The sequence below is a fragment of the Falco biarmicus genome, chromosome 13 (assembly GCF_023638135.1).
Source record: "Falco biarmicus isolate bFalBia1 chromosome 13, bFalBia1.pri, whole genome shotgun sequence".
NCBI lineage: Eukaryota > Metazoa > Chordata > Aves > Falconiformes > Falconidae > Falco > Falco biarmicus.
Window position 1 is genome coordinate 19,530,541 of NC_079300.1, and position 17,565 is coordinate 19,548,105.

The window sequence follows — 17,565 nt, forward strand, 5'->3', positions numbered from 1 at the left end:
TCAGCAGCAGTCACATTTTTCTGGACGCTTTGTCCTTCGCAGCCTCCTCCTGGTGCCCCAGCACCTGCGTGCACAGCTCCTCTGTGGCTGCTGCAAGCTCCCAGCAGTCTTCCCACCCCCATTCCCACTCCCTGTTTCACTGTCTGCAGCTCAGGGGCCAAGGCAGGTTGCAGGAAGGGGGCAGGTCTGCACCGGTACCTTGCCAGAGTAGGGGAAAGCTCCTGGTCTCCTCGATTGGCTTCTCTGGGGCTTGGGGAGGTCAACAGAGCTTCTCATGAGCCCTTACTGTAGGCTGCATGTGGTCCAGGAGATACACAAGACAGAAGTGAAAGCTGAGGGAGAAGGTTTGTGGGAATTTTGTCTTTTTGTTTTAACACATAAAATTAATTTCCTCCTGGCCTGGGCTGATGTCCTGCCAGCTGCAGTCAGGAAACCTCTCCCCTGGCACCACTCTTTCTATTCCTCCACACAAAGCTGGTTTGGGGGCAAGGGTATTTGGGTCCAGGAGGGATGTGGGCATCAGCCCTGGCTTTGCTGCCCACCAGCTGCAGCTGTGGCCCAGTCTGCAGCTTCTCAGTACCTCTGTGTTTTATCAACTCTTTAGTGATTCCAAATCCCTCCATGAAACTTGCTGTGTATACACCAAGAACAGCATTGATAAATGCTATCCTCTAAAATAAAATCAATGGAGGTTCCTGCTCCTGCTCTCTTTGCATGTTTTCGTGAGGGTTAGAGAGTGTAGAGCCAGCAGAGAACAGAGGAAGGAGAGCACAACATTAACAGGAACAAAAGGCAACAGGAGAATTCTCATTGTACCTACTAATATATTTCCCAAAGCACATCATAAAAGAAAGGATTGAGACAGAAAGAGAGAAGGGGACAAAGGAAGATGAAAATATGCCACAGGCGGGGAGAACACTAAAACCACCACCCACCCCAGTGCCAAAAATCTCAATTAAAAGGTGACAGGTATGTAATTTTGTTTTAAAGGCAAAACCGCACCATAAAAGAGATGTTGGCACATTTAGAAAATAAATGCCAAATGTGTTCAGTCTTGCTTTTGAGCAGTGTTTCTTTTCAGTTGTCTTTTGTTTTTGTAAATTTTATTTAGTTTCCTGCTGTTCCTTTGCCAGCTTTGTCAGCGCTGGCTGTAGATCTGAAAGATGTTGGCCCATCTTTCCTCTAACGGCTGCCTGACTTCTCTGCTTTGCTCAGGGCAGGTTACTTGTTCCCAAGGAAGACAAAACGCTGTGTGCTTTAATTGCTTCGCAGCCACTCTGGCACCAGCTAAGGTCACTGTGAGTGACTGCAGCAGAGAAACACAGTAATTCCAGCCAGTGTTATTGTGACGATTTTTAAAACTCAAAAGGAGAGAGACCCAAGATGGAGGACTGCAGGCACCTTTCCACTTTTAAATAAACTTAGAGCAAATACAAGTGTAAAACTCGACCATTGCTTTTTATGGTCTTGTCTCCTTTTAATTTAAACCTCTTCTGTTTAAGAAACAATGGCACATTGTTTTTGCAGTGGCAAAGAAAGCGAATACACAGATTTCAAATGGGGAAAAATTTGAATTTACCCCAAATTTATGCTTCCTGCTGCACTTGCCAATCCTCCCTTTTTGTTCCTTCTCTGGTTCTGGTGCTGCTCTCTCCAGCAGCAGTCAGACATGGCATGGGGAGTGAGGTGGATGTTGGAAGTAATCCTGGAAAGTCTTTAGAAATAAGCTAGGACACAGGACTTCATAAACTGTCCCATTGAAGCGTACAGACAACAATCTGACTTTTAAACTGACAGGATCTCTTTTCCTCTTTTAAATCTGGAGAAATCCCTGTAAAACCTTGGGTTTGTCCTGTTCATTTCTAGTCATCCCTGTAGGATTTCCCTATGAAACATGGAGAATGGGACAAAAGGCTGGAGTTTGTTTAGGAGTAATTCACTCTGAACACCTATGCCAGGGGCTGGAGAGAGGATGAGGAGCTTAAAGAGGTTACAAAGCTCTTCAGCCATTATATGGGCCTTGGCAATGGGGTTACTGCTGAGGAAAGAGAGGCTGTGCCTCAGGAAAAGCATGCAGCTTGGGCTCCTGAGGCAGGGAAGCCCTTGGAAAGCACTTTCTGGATCATCTGCAACCTGCCTCGGATCCAGCTCCTGCAGAAGACAACCAAAAGATTCTCACTGGCTCAGTTCTGCATACAGATCCATACAAGCATGGATAGCACTTTTTTTGCACATTAAAGGCAGCTTCTTCCATGAAGGGAGAGAAATTTGGTCTCAGTGCTATAAGCAGAACATTACTGTTCCTTTATGGGTTCTTTATTTAACTACTTGCTTATTTGCTCTTGGAAACCTTTTTAAATTACAAAATGTGTTCTTAAAAAAATTAGAGGAGAGGTTATCTCAGTCACAGAATCTAGGCTACAAAACTTCAACAGAAAACAGAGTATTGAAAAATTGAGCACAGGAAGATCATTATCAATTGCACTGTTGTACAGGTCCTTTTCTTCCCCCACGGCACCTGTCCCGTCCCCTCCTCCTAAGGTGGAATTCCTCTGCAAGGACTGGGTTTTACATACCAATGGGAGTAAAGCTTCTGTCTGGAAACAGGACTTTTAAAAAGAAACAGATCTTTTTCAGGCTTCATGGAGAGCGTGATGGGCCCCTCTCCCATTTGTGGATATTCTGCAGAGATCTTTGAAAGGGGGTCTTTGAAATGAGCATCTTCCATCACAAACTGTTCACAGGTACCTATACCAAAATTTCTGTCTGCTCTTTGGAGAAATCTTATCCTAAGGATTTAGTTGAGGATGGCACTCATGGCATTAGATGCAACCAGGCATGACTTACAAATACCAACCTATTAAAGCAATTCATTCATTTCCTCCAACAAACGATATGATTAAAAATGTGCCTAGGGAATATTATAAATATACAACTATGACTTGACTTTTCTTCCCAGGAATCTCTAGCTAATCCCTAGTAAATAACCCAGCTCAAAGCTGAAACCGTCAAGTGAAAATGAACAGCCAAATATTTTAAACTATTGCTTTTTATTATAATTACACCGGAGCACAAATAAATAAGCACTAAATTATTGTAAAATATTGTCAATGCACTAAAGAAAGCAGAATTGATCTTCAAACAACATCTTATTACTTCAGAAGTATCAAAGTACATTTAATTACATCTTACCTAAAAAAATCAAGTACAAAAATGAAAAGAAAATTAATATGTATTTATACTGTGTATATAGAAACGGCTAATAATATATGATTACATTTAGCCTCTAGCTACTCCTTACTCCTACACAATCTCAGGCACGTACCTGACAATTTCTAATGAAATATGAAAAAAAGCAACATGACATTCAGTTTCAAGATATTGGTAAAGGTATTACATTGGAATGAACACAGAATGATTTCATTTTATTTAAAAACCCTGTTATTTAAAAACATAGTGCCATTGTCCACTTAAAAATAAACAACCCAAACTGAAAAACCCCATACCATTTTATACCATTTGCTTTAATTTGTCAAAAGGAGCAATAAAGTAGACATACATTGGCTAATATACGTAAACACATTTTTAGTGCAAGAATAACAAGACCTGTGACTTTACTGTGCTTTCTTGAAATCACAGTGCACTTTACACAAATTGCTACACTATAATGTTTAACTTCAAGAGTTTAAAGCAAAATAAGTGCATACCAAACAATTTCATATATACAGTCTTCGTAAGTGTGTGTATATATGTGATCTGTATGTATATACAGATTGCATATTTATACAGACTACAGCTTTAATGACTGTGTGTAACTAAGCACTTGTCATTCACCCTGTGACACAGAAACTGCTGAGACAATAGGTGACATAGAAAATGTTTAACAGCATTTTGATGGCACACTCTCGGCAGTACGATGCACCTTTTACTCAAGCATTGGGGTGGGCCAGCAGTCGTGGGACAGGACAGTTTATCTTGCTCTGGCTCTGCCCGTGACCTTTGGAAACTACTCCACCTGAGCCTCACTTCCCTCCTTTGTAAAATGATTCTTGCAACTGTGAGGTTTAGTTCACATTTCTAAAGTGCTTTGAAGGTAAGTGCTAAGTTATATTTTACTTTTTCATGTACTGTCGCACTTTAAAACGAAAAGCCATTGTTTCCATGGGATACAATGGAGGTCTGGAAGCACATGAACAGTTATTTAGGAAGGACAACATAAACAGTGTTGAGCGTTACAAGCGAAACAAGGAGTGGTTTTATGGTGGGCAAAATGTACAAGCAAGTTTGCTTAGGACAAGAATGCTTCGATTCCCTGATCATTATTCCTATTATATATCGATATGGAAAGGACACAGTACGAACAAACAATATTAAACATGTAACTGTTTACATTAACATTTGCCTTCCCCCAGAGGGCCTGGCACTGCAGCCCCCGTGTGTACCCACAGGTCTGGACTGCAAAATTGATGCTTCAGTAGGACAGGTTTTAAAGTAATTGCTCTAGGAAGAGACCAATGCAGAGATGGAGTATCAAGACTGACTGAACACCGGCTTCCGTTTTGTCACCAGAGACTTTAGTGCAGCTGGGAGAAAGGGTTGAGCTGAGTATTTCACACATGGTTATGAAAAATACTTCTCTTGCCACATAACAAGGAAGACAAAGCATAAACACTTTCTGAATAATGAACCTGTTATCTCAACAGATTTCTCACGACCAACAAGTCGTCTTCTTTCCAGCAGATTCTGGAACTTTGCGAAATCTCTGGAGTTTTTCTTCTGCCATTTTCTTTCTTTAAAAAAAAAAAGAGAATAAGCAGAATATACAGTTGGTGTCTTTTGGATGTAACATGTATTCAAAGATTCCTTCACAGCCTCTGGCTTTTTTCATGTCTTCTGCATTTTGGCTGTGAGGGGCTCTTTAATTCTGCATTTCAATTGCCTACCCATTCCAGCCACTGTATATTCATAGCACACACCAATATTTAATGTATGTGGGTATACGTATGCACACAGCTATGAGTATATATAGAGATACATGCATATATACAAGTATATGTGTGTACAAATATGCATATATACATATACAATAATGCTAATATACATACACACATATAAACACACACTTTATCTTTTACAGAAATCTCAGTTTGGACATCAAAATATACATTAGTTAATTAGTTATAAAATATTTAAAAACTTTATTTCAGAGGCTGAAAAGAAACTACTACTGATAAAGCATTACTCAAACTCAAACTTTAGCAATATAGATTACAAAAACCTTCTAAAATTTGTTATTTTTGGTTTTTTTTGATCAGCAATTACAGCTGTGGCAATGCTGTCAATATAATTTCAAAGAAAAGCCAATACAGCAAGAAGTTTCAAACAACACACCTTTTCTTCTCGGCGAATATAATACTAAAATGATTGTTTTAAAGAGGGACTTTTGTGCTACCAAACTTCAAACGCATAGATAGAAATTTAAATATACAAAATATATGCCATAGATCTTTCCCCCCCCCTACTCCACAGCAGTACAAGTTTCCCTCGCTCTTAACAGATCCTTTTGGAAGATATTTCACCACATGGATTTCACCCTCATAATCAGTATAAGCCATCTCTTTCTCCCGTTAAAACCAGGAGGTTATAATTCTTTGGTCATGACATAATATTCTGTTAAAATGGGTGTAATACATTACAGGATTGCAAGCCAATTACAAAAGCAGCCAGGAAGAAGAAAACGGCATACCCAGGAGAATGTATGGGCCTCCACTTCAAAACCATGTGAAATCAAGAGGGATTTCCCTACTGGCTTTCAAGGGGCCTGAATTCCATCCTTTATAAATAACACAGGGAAATCTGACACAGCGTAAGGTAAGGATGGGTTGCTGGGTTTAAAAATAATGAACACGTAAACAGATTTTGTTACCTTTATTTTCTGGACCAAAGACAAATGTGGACAGGAACCGTGCCTGCAGCGCCACTGCCTTAACCTGCTAAGTGACTGGGTCTCTCCATCACGGGCTGTACAATGCTTAGTCACAGTGAACCATGGTCTCTGCTAGTCAGCTGAATATAATGAAGTAAGAGTTTCTGTTGCAGGCTTTTCTGCAGAAAATTTAGTTTTCCGGCCAAATAATTTTAGTAACGGATGCATATAAAACCAGGGGCAATATATCTGATTAACTTTATAGGAAAGCTGATGCAGAACAATTCATATTTTAAATGCAATTCAGGCATCCGCATTAAGCACTTTTATTTGCATTGCTTGCAGTTTTGCTGTTTCCCACCAGAACTCTCTCCTTTGTCCAGCCCTCCCCTCCCCAAAGATAAGGACCTCCAACAAGTACAACTCTAGGAAACTTCTACAGCCCTAGCACGGCACCGAGTTGTTTTGTACATTGTCCTCTTCAACAAAATGTACAACCACATGCTTTTGTACAGAGGCCACATCTAGGCAGGTAAGAGAAATAAAATGGTGGTGGTGGTTGTGGCGGGGTAACATTAGAATACCACATAGAAAATAGGTAATAAAACAGTATAACAGTAACATTATATAGTAAAATTCTTCATAAATTTTTGAATTTATATATATATATATATATTTAAACAGTGTATTAGTTTGGGTGTTTTCAATATATTGGCGAAATATTTACATTTTGATATCTTCTGGATCCAAAAAAATCCTGGATAAATATGTATGCCTCAATCCAGTTGGAAACTTAAATCTCTCTCTTGATTGACAGGTGAGCACTTATTGGTGTGTTTTTTCCTAGGAAGATCACCACCTGCAGGTAAGTCTTAGGTTAGAGCCTTTGCCTTATTAAAAAAGCAGGCTACCTGTGCACGATGCAACACAGTGGAGAGGGCATCCTCCACACGCCTGTCAAATTGCAGTGTCCCAGAAAACAGTTTGTTGTTTGGAATAAGGAGGAGGGCTGTATTTCTTGGTCCCAGTATTCTTTTTCCAACTCGGCAAAATAGGCATGCTGTCCTGTTTGCAGAGTCCTTTTTCTGATTTCTGTCGAGCTTTTATTTCTTTGCAGAGGCAACGTTTTTTCTCAATCATATCCAGCATTGTATGGTCCCCTTGCAACCACTGCATACATGTCACCTATTGAGGGGGAGGGCGGGGAAAGAAAAGAAGGAAGAAGAAAAGAAGAAAAAAGGCATACAAATAACTATTTGGTCATTGATTTAATATATTGTTTCTTTGTAACATTAACATTAGTCTTATTTGAAACACTCCAGTTTCTTTGATGGACAAAAAATATCTATGCCAACAACAGAAACAAAGTTAGTCTTTACTTCTAACTACTACTTTAAGAAAAAAAAAAAGGGTAGTAAAAGGTCCTCTTTTTAACTTCTGTAGAGCACTGAAAGCTAACAAAGATAAATGTTTTCAGCAAACTAGCACTGGTTGGATTTTAAATGATGCACTAGATCTTAAAAAGGCACATGGATGTTAACAACATCCTTAAGTTGTGGAAATAAAAAGTTCTATCCACTGAAACCCGTGTTTTATACTGCTTTCCAAATCTAACCTGTCACATTAAAAGCACAGTGTTAACGCTTCTGAGTATCAAGCTAAATATAACTCTGTGTTTAATTTTTTTAAAAATACTCTAATGAACTCCATGCGAAGTATATGAATTTACCTACCCTATTCTGTGATGGTATTTAATTAACTGGAAGACACCAAGAGTTTAAGAAACTCCATGCTTTCATGCATGTAGAATATTTGAAAACATGATCCTGATTCATAAAAGGAGGTTAGCATACGTTTAGCGGTAAGTACATGTCACAGCCCCTCTGAAGCCTGAGAATGTGGCTTCATTTGGGTTTAGTGGGGTGCTCATGACTGATGTGTGTCTTCAAAGGCTTTTGATTGGAACCAAAATAGCTAATACTAAACTATCCTGAAAGGTCTTATTGTATTTGGATGACACACTGTATACCTGCAAATGAGAAAACTTCCTCTCAACATTTACTTTGCAAATTTGAAGTGATGTCTTGACTCTCCCACCATTTGTTTTCCACATTAGTCATAAACTGAGGATTTGTGTATAAGTAAACACATGCCATACATTCACAGGGGCTGTCCAAGTACATCTCTGATCTTGTCATGAAAATGCATATGTACAGTAATACTTTGGCAGCGTTTTACAATTCATGAAGGAAATGTATGTTTATTATTAAGAGTATTTGAGTACATTTAATAGTGCATATGCCTTTCATTCACAAAACTTAGAATGCCAAGTAAGGGCATATACCAGGTTCCTAGAACTGGGGACTGGTCTTAGAAACCAGTATAGAAACTTCCATTGATCTTGGTAGTTTTGGTGGTCAACTTGAAGCATATTTAGCATTTATAGATAAAATGTTCAGATGTTTCATAGCAGTAAACAAAGCAAAAGGAATAAACATCAGCAAGCCTCAGAAAAAGTAATGTGATGTACTCAAACAGAAAAATAAAGACAATACAGTTTTTAAGAGGTGACACAGGATAAAAGAATTTCAGATAGAATTGCCTTTCTTTATACTGAAACAAAACTGTGCTTACCTTATCTATTAGATAGTACTTTGAGTAGAACAAGTTTAAACCACAACATGAATTTTGTTCTTGAATACTCTTGTGAATTTAGTATTACACAGGTAACATATCTGCAAAGTGTCCTTCCAAACAGCTCAGATAAGAGTCTTCTGGAAGCCTGTTGTGCCTGCTCTTCCTAATCAAATACTTATTTTTCATTTAAGGAAAAGTCTAACATTTACTGTGGTGCAGGCAGGTATGAGGCATGTCACCTGATACGGCTGTGAGACTTTCTCTCTTGTGTGTGCAGCCCTGGTCCAAAACTCACCGAACAAACCGGAGATACTCCTCCCTGCCCCCTGGCTCAACTTCACAGGTCTTTGGATGAGGCTGTACCTGAAGCAGATTTTCTGCAACTTATACTCATCAGTGACGCATTAGTACTTACACAGCAGTGTCTTCATTTTGGCTGGGTCCTCCTACGTGGGGTAGGACAGGGACACAGTCTTCACACAATTCATTACACAAAATATTCAGAACACACAGCTGCACACCAGCTTTTGGGCTGGATTTGATGACAAGAGTGTTTGAGTGTGGGTTTCCTCTTCTAGGCATTGGGAAATACCTTGTATTTTATAACCCATCATGTAAGTAAACAGAGCATGTGCCAATATCAAATCCTTACAGTATGCTGTGTGCTCCAGTCACCGTGCATCACAAGCACCATCTGCACCATGTACGACAGACACTGTGAGGGTGTTACATCCACGTCACCTCCACTCTAGCCACTGTACTACACAGAGTACCATTGCCAACACAGTGTCTCCTGGTAGCTAATCTTCTTCATGGAATCCAAGGGGACTGAAGCAGGATTTTGACATGCTAAGCTCTAAAAAACCAGTTGCAGCTTCCCAAAGATAGAAATGGTGTTGCAAAATGTATCAGTTACACAGACACTCTGCCACCCCCTGCAAAACAGCCCTTAAAATAAACCCAAGTGTAGGCAGCTCCAAAATCCTTTTTTATACTGGCCACCATATTGTGTTGCAGTTAGTGAATCATTTATTATGAAGAATATGAGTTCTTCCACTTTCCCAGACACAGATTTTCAAGACTACTTGTGATTTTTTTAATGTTATTTTTGTTTTAAGGCTGAGTCCTTCACATCGGCATCTTCTTAGAAGTATCATCCACATGGTACATTCCTCTCCTGTAACTGCATTCAGGTAATGGTATGTGCAGCATGAACGTGCAGAACTGGTATGTGCAAAGTCATTTGCTAAAATAGTCTAAGTGAACACATATGATGTTGAAAGGCTTGGGGGAAAATGCTTTAAAGTGAGAACAAATGATAGGGTTTTATTTGATAGTTTTTTCCTAGTTATAGTGTTAACGTGCAACAAAATAAAAATGTACTGAACAAGGGTGCATGCCTCTTGAAGTTGCAAGACAGACCTAAGAGGAAGTTACCACTCCATAGATCAATGAACTTCAGATATGGCAATAACCATGTTGCTAATACAAAATCCTAAAGAGTGTTAACTAAATGTTCAGTGTGTCCTAGACACATTACAGACATTAAGGCTCACAAGCCAGCACTCAAGCCAGCTGTTTAATCGCAGCAGTAACCCTCAATGATTTCAGCAGGGCTACTGAGGTGTTTAAAGCTAATGTGTTTAATACTGTAGACCTAGGCCTAATCCTTCCTGTGACTGGTGCTCACACTTAGTTCCAGTACTAATTTTTTTCATACCCTCCCTCCTTTCTGACTTCAGCCTGCTCCTCTGGTCATGTACCAGCTTGGCAGCATCACTGCTGTATCATAAGAAGGGATTTGTTCAGTATGAAAGGCACAGAAAATAATGATGTTACAACTTAATATATGGAAAAAAGTAGTGATCATAACATTATATAGCTATAATGTACACATTATACAGTTTTATATGGCTCTCCTATTCCTGAAAAACCCCATAGCGTGTAAGGAACAGTACACGTACTGCAGCATGTCAGAGCTTGGCTGCAGGTGTAGATGGAGGCAGACAGGCACAAAAAGCATCAGCACTGGAGGTAACAGCCAATGAGACACAGCACGTGAGAAGCAAAGATGGTTTTGACCAGAGCCTTGGCCCAAAGCCTGTTCTTACTGAAAAGGGAAGAAAGCAGCTAATATTGGAATTGTAAGGCGGGATCTCCTGGAAACTCCAGGATACGTATCAGGTACTAGGTCACATAATTGCCTTTGAATTATGGAATTTGCTGATTGTAAACTAATTTTTGTTTCAATGGAATTTTTACTCAGTAAATTATCTGGGGTCTAAGATACTATTTTTTTTCAAAATCAAGCAGAGCAGGAGAGTAAAGGAAAACATCTGCTGAAGTCCTAGAAGCTTGCACATTCACCTAGGAAGTGTTGGAGGCAGGCTGAAATCCTTGCTCCTAAGCAGCCAGTAAAAGCTGCATGATAACTTGCTGTGTAGGAACCATACACAAATGTAGAGTGGTTGGATAAATCCTCTCACCTGAACATGACTGAGCGCAGATATAAATGGGGATGTCTCATGAGTTCCTGTTAAACACACTAACCTTTTGTTTATTCATTATTCTCTAGGTTTTTTTCAAAAATCTTCTTTAAAGCAAATGCTTCTTCCAAACTTGAACATCAATGACAAAGAGCAAGAAAATTCTTCCACTATACAAAACTGAATTCTTCTATAGAGTTTTAATCACCAGCTTTCCTGAAGGCCTTAGGAGAAACCACTCTATGTTGCCACCTTACTTTTACTATCTGGCCTTATTTTTCTGATACTTTTATTCCCAAAACATAGAAAATTAATTTTATTAAGGTCTGTTACATACTCTCAGGTACTATGTTGGCAGTGCCGCAGAACAAGAAGTAACAAAGCCATCTTACAACTGAGAAAAAGCAACTTTACACATCCTCAAAACAATGCAAAATGTTTTGTCCAAGAAAACCTAAGTAGAAAAAGATCTTTTCTTTTGAGTGTTCTAATGCTTTATAAAGATCTGAGAAACAAACTAGACAAACTAGTTCCCTTATCTGCAAAGCACAACCGGCATGTTTTGGTCTGTAGGTGCCTCCATGAGCAATGGGCCTGTCTTCATTTCTTCTTCCCTCACAGGACTGAAATTTTGAATTATTCCAGAAAGATAAGTAGCAGTCCCAATAGTTTACAAATAAAAATATTGCTTAAATTGGATTACCTGAGCTAGATCTCAGAACTGTCTTGGAGCAGAGGTTTGATGGGCAGAACATCTACAATTCAGTTGTTCTTAGAGGACAGGGCCTGGAGCCAGAGGTCAGTACATGCCATAGCTCTCTGCCACATCAGAATTTACTGAGCAAAGCTCATAATCCCATGGAAAACTCAAAACAGGCTTTGGGGAACAGACAATGGCTCACACTGCCAGGAACTCCCTGGTGTCACAGCAGACTATTTCTTTTTCTATTGCCCTGGCATGGGCTCTGCCCTGGCCCCAGGCACCACCACTGCTGCCCACAGAATGATGCTGGGCAGCTTCAGCCCACGCTGTGTCATGGCAGCCTGCACCAGCAGATTCACAAGAGTGGTCAGAATATGGGTGTTTAAAGCAAGAAAAAGAAATCTAAACGAGCAGAGTTCTTTCCCTGTTCTTAACTAAGCAGGGTAATTTGGTTTGGCAAAGAGAGTTATAGTTACAGATGTAAAAAGAAGAAATTATTCTCCAATATTACAATTAAGCAACTGCTGATGGATACAACTTTGCACACCTACTAGCTCTGGTCACCAAGTGCAGCAAACATCTTGTATTTTTTGTTGGTGACTATTCACAATATGAGATAAGACTTTCTGGCCCTTCAGGAACTGAACTTTCACCATAAGGAGCACCAGGCAATCATCAGTACAGGGCACAAGCAGGTCTGTATAAGTTACTGAACACATGTATGCTACTGAAAAGAATATGGTGATACCTCCAAGTTATATACAAACCAAGTGATCCCGTGTAGCATAGCCTTTCCAAATGGAAAACAGGAGCGGGTGAAAAGAAAAATCTGGGAGCAGGACTGAAAATATAGAGGGGAAAAATCCTCAGCACCAGGCTTGGGACCCTTAGGTGCGATAAGTTTTACTTGCTTGTGTGTGACATAAATAGCTACATAAATACATAGATAGATAATGCTCTCAGTAATAAGACTTACATGCTACGCAAGTCCCACTCACATCCCCTTGTCTCAAATCGAGCCCGACATAACTTAATCGTGAGCCACTGCATACCAGGCAGGCAGGCACCCTGCACCCCTGCCTGCACCGGCACGAGAGAAGAGTAAGTGCCGGGAGCAATTCTGCTCCTCCAAAGTCAGGCCACAGGGGTGAAGTGTAGGTAGGATAAAGTCGTGCTAATTCCTGGTGCTGACAGGTATTTCAGGAAACAGCACTGAAAGGTGTGCTATAAATTTTCACACAAGTGCCCATGGAAATATGTGCTGCTAAAAACACCATGGGGAAGAAGAAATATTTAAATATTGTAGGTAGCTCGAAGTTAGAAAATGCTGTCAATTTTCATTCATTTTTGAGGAAACTTTTCTAACATTTGAATTGACTGTCCAATATTTCATGCTCTGAACACTTCTATGAGTCGGTTGGGTTTTGTGTGCTGTATGAACTTTTAATGACCTAAAAAAATATTTTCCACTGTAGTTTACATGAGGGCTTTAGACAACACCATGTCCTGTTCAGCTGTTTAACCTGATGACATCTTGGCTGGTAAGTTCTTGGTTTGCCTATTTTTCATGTTGCTAGTTTGTTTGAGGTGAAGTCAGAAGCTCTGGGCAGTAAGAGAGCCCCATGATTCAGTGCTGCTTCCATAATTTTTCCTAATACTATAGGTTCCCACTTACTGTGCTGAAATTGCAGAGGTTATGGGGCTGAGGAAGGTGCTGTTCTCTTCTGGCCCTTGTGAGTGCCTCCCTCTCCTGCTGGGTGGGCAGAGGGGCTGAGTCTTCATTTACAGGAAGGATGGGGAGAACCCACATCACGGGTACGTGACCATGAATGTCACGTACAAATACCCTTTTCTTTGTGACAACTGTGTATCAACAGTTAAAGCGAAAGCTCAATAGCTGATGTGAGGCTACGACAAAGGGATCTTAAACCAATGCATAATACAATGAAATAAAAAATATCAGCAGCATTTGGAGGAGATTATTAAAAATGTCTCCTGGATCCGAACACAAAGCAATCTCTTAACAGTGCAATCTGTGTGCAGTGCTCACATCATTCAGCAGAGCCAAGCATGCTGGCTTGTTTTGGCAGGCTACAGTAAGTGAAGAAGAAAGGCTTTCTGAAAGCCACTTACCATCCTCTGGGAGGAAAAGGCTCTCCCTCCCTCTTGCCTGTTCTCAGGCAGGAGCTTCCAAACTCTCTTTCCCACCGAAACTTTTGATGGCACTTTCCCTGGTGCAGATGGGTCCCAGACATCTGGCTGGGTAAGGTATTTCCACTCGGGAGGGTGTGAAATCCCACTCCTAGAAGGCAGTCATGTGCCACGGGTGCAAGTGGTGGAGGGCTATGTTAAGTAACAACAGTTACTTCACGATCTGCTATCTGATACTCTTAGTTTGACGTGGAGGTCCTCTTAGCACACGTTCACAAAAGGGGAGTTGTCCAAGGCAGGAGTTCAGCCAGAATCAGGTTTCAGAAAATCTTGAGTAGCAAGATCCTCACCCATTTGAAGCCAACAGGAATGTACCGGCTGACTTCATGGGTCCAAGAAATTACAGTTTGTTCAAACAAATAGTAAAGAGAAGCCTCAAATGATTTAAAAAGCCTTCAGAAGAGCACTTGGAAAATTACGTCGGACAAGATTTCTTTTGCTAACCATTAGCTGTAGTCATTGCACTGCAGCTGAATGCTGTTACTTACAGTGGCTGTGAAAGTCAGTAAGTGAGGATAGAACTACAGGCTAGATCTGCAGTCACTTCTTTCTCTCTGACAGAGATACTCTGCAATAATATTGACATGAGAGACAGCGTAATATGGCCCAGGATAGTAATTTACACAGCTCTGTACTGCTAATTCATTCTCCTGTTACTGTTAAATTCAAAACAACAATTGATTATTAATACAAAGGTGATTAAAAGTAAGAGTATGTTCAGGAACACGCAGGATGTGCAAGGTGAGCTGTGAAAGCAGACACTCTCCAAGCAATTCGTGGTGCATGGTAACACTCCCCAGGGACACTGCATAACCTAACTGCAAATTCTTCTCTGAAAGTGTCTGAAGTGTTTTTTCTAGAAGGTGTCCTGCAATGCCAGCAGCCACATTAGAATGATCCCATGCATTCACATACTTGCATCACAAGCACAAGCACACGCAAGGTGCTAAGTAGTACTACACAAACTACCCTTTCCAGCCTTTCACAAATTCTTCTTTTTAAGGGACACAAGTAACATCTCTGTTTTCCCTCCAAGCACTTGGGAAAGATTTCCCCCAGCACACAGTCTTAATTTTGACAAAACAGTTGGGTGGGAAGGAGCCCTTTGCAATTTTACCCGTATGTTTGACATTAAAAGAATTCACTGACACCTATTTCAAGTTATGAAACTGTATATGCATCACATTTTAGGGCTATTGTATCGTTTGAATTGCTGTGTTTAATGTTTTGATTTACATTACTCTAAATTTCTAAACTTCTGGAAATATGTTTTCTTACAAATGTTACTACTACAGAAAAAAAATGAAAACTAAGGCCCCTGTAATCATGGTTCTACCTCTTAATTAATTATATGATGCACTATTGTAAGAACACTCTGGACACATTTTTTTCAAACAGGACTCACTAAAAAACATTACATTGTCTTGCACTCAATGGGTTGACTAATCCACCACTTAAAAACAACTGAAAAGAATCTTTGGAACTCCAGGAATTCCTGAAGATTCAAGATTATCAGCAATTAATAATTATCCTCAAATTAAATTAGCAAATGGCTAGTAAACCTTCAGTACCTCTGATTCCAGACCTCCAGTTTCATGATTCATTGCTTCCAATTACTAAATGTCACAGTTACTTTATACAGAACAGCCCTGCACATATTCCTATGCCTCAAGTTTTCCGGTAATCCTCAGATTACTGCTGAGGCTATCAATAAAACAAACTTTAAATGATAAATTCACTGTCCTGCTTTCCATTTTTATGCTGGCAATCAGTCTAGCTATAGATCTTCCTGACCTTGCATTATTATCTTATTTGGAAACATGTATTCTTCTCATCTAAGCTTTTTTTTAAAACATCCAACAACTGTCTGGAATCTACTGTTTGATCTACTGTTAGTGAACACATCCTGTAAATGCTAGTATGTTTAAAATAAGAGCCTCTAAAGTAACTCATATTATGGATACTGTGTAAAGTTGTCTCATGCAACTCATTTATGCAGTGGATCATCGCATAGTGCATTGCTATTGAGATTACTCATGAAAAATCAAAGCTTAATCTATGCCTTTGCTAAGCAATAAATGCAGAACTCAAGCAACCCACCATGATACATCCTGTCGCTCACTGTAAAATAAAAAGGAAAATTCAATATTGTATTAGGTCAATCACAGGAGGGACAAAGGACAGACAGAATACTTTGCTAGAGTTCAGCGATACAGGGATCACCTGCTAACTGCATTTTGCAGTACAACACCTGTAGGGTAACACTCTAATATCCTAGATTTCCTTGAGAGATTACTAACCCTGTCTCACCACCTCTTCTTCTTGCTGGAGGCTGCTGCTCCATTGCATGTGTGCCTTAACTGCCCACGAAGCAGACTTAAAACAGCAGGACATTTTGAGGCAGTGACCTCAATGACTGCTACAGCTAGCCCTGCCTATGACTGAGTAACCACATCCAAGTACAACACACCTGTAATTAGTGTGTCTCACTCTAAATCATGGTGATTTTGAAAAACTGCCAGATTCTAAATGTCAAACTGAGACAAACAGCCCATCACCCTTTGCATTAAGATGCGGCATGGAACAGTGAGAGCTGCTAGTGAGCAAGATCCTTTCCTCCTCCCGTTCCAACCCCTGCAGACTGCAAAAACTCTCATGTACGATGGTGCTGAAGGCAGCAGGGTGCATGCTTTAGGTACTGCTTCTGGTCAAGTAACAGAGGCCAGGAAGAACCCAGAAACTGAACATAGAAGAATGAAAAGGAGTGGAAACAAGACCAAGACTTGGGGAGAATCAAGAACTATGAGAAAGCCAACATTGAGGCTAATCCTAAATTTACAAAAATGTGACATGTGGGGACACCACAAATTCCTTTACTTTCCTCATTTTTTTGGACTTAATTTTTTCCAAGCTAAAAACACATACATCAGCTTCAGCACTCTTCTTATTGAAGACAGTACTAGGACTTAAGATTTAACCTTTATTGCTGTAACAGCTGAAGAACATCAGCACACCAGTTTGCCAGCAAAGCACCCAAGTCTTTGTATTTCTCTAGCATTTTCAAAAAAAATGTACATAAGAATAGTTTTGCAATTTAAAAAAAAAATCAAAATAATATATATGGAGGTAGAATTTTCAACAATTTCAACATTGAAAGGACTGGTGCCTTCAGTTCCTCTTGTTTTGTATTGGGTGGGTGATCAAAATACACAAATATCTCAGTTACAGACTGTGGAGTTGTGTTACAGATGAGAAATTTTGAAATATGGTCTTACATTTGTCTTTTTTGATGGTGAAATTGAGGCAATGATCATTTTCTTAGATTAAATGCCATTTCTCAAGTATTGTACTGATTGTATGGAGGTGGAAATTTAAGAAAGCATGACTGAAAACAACACTGAGTGTACAAAGATGCTTACATTCTTCTAGGTGGTTGCATCTTCCTTTTTAAAGATGCATAAAAATATGATTAAAAGACAGAGATCTCCATTTATGATTATTTTCTGACTCCAATTTGAAAGGCTGTTAAAGAACATTTACTAGAGTTATAAAGCGTACTGGGAGTTTCTAAAGAATCCAGATATGTAAGAGCCTGCCTTAGT

At 39.8% G+C, this 17,565-nt stretch overlaps 1 protein-coding gene across 4 annotated transcripts in view; it reads right to left on the reverse strand.

Moving 5' to 3' along the window:
* Positions 1–3,065: 3,065 nt before the first annotated feature.
* Positions 3,066–17,565, reverse strand: part of NYAP2 (neuronal tyrosine-phosphorylated phosphoinositide-3-kinase adaptor 2) — a 146,979-nt gene continuing 132,479 nt past the window's right edge. For 3 of the 4 annotated variants that reach the window (XM_056359115.1, XM_056359112.1, XM_056359114.1), the window contains one exon: positions 3,066–7,111. In XM_056359115.1, coding sequence (XP_056215090.1) covers positions 6,884–7,111 — 228 coding nt within the window. In that variant the 3' untranslated portion in view covers positions 3,066–6,883. The remainder of the gene's footprint in view (positions 7,112–17,565) is intronic. The other variant, XM_056359113.1, reaches the window with a different exon arrangement.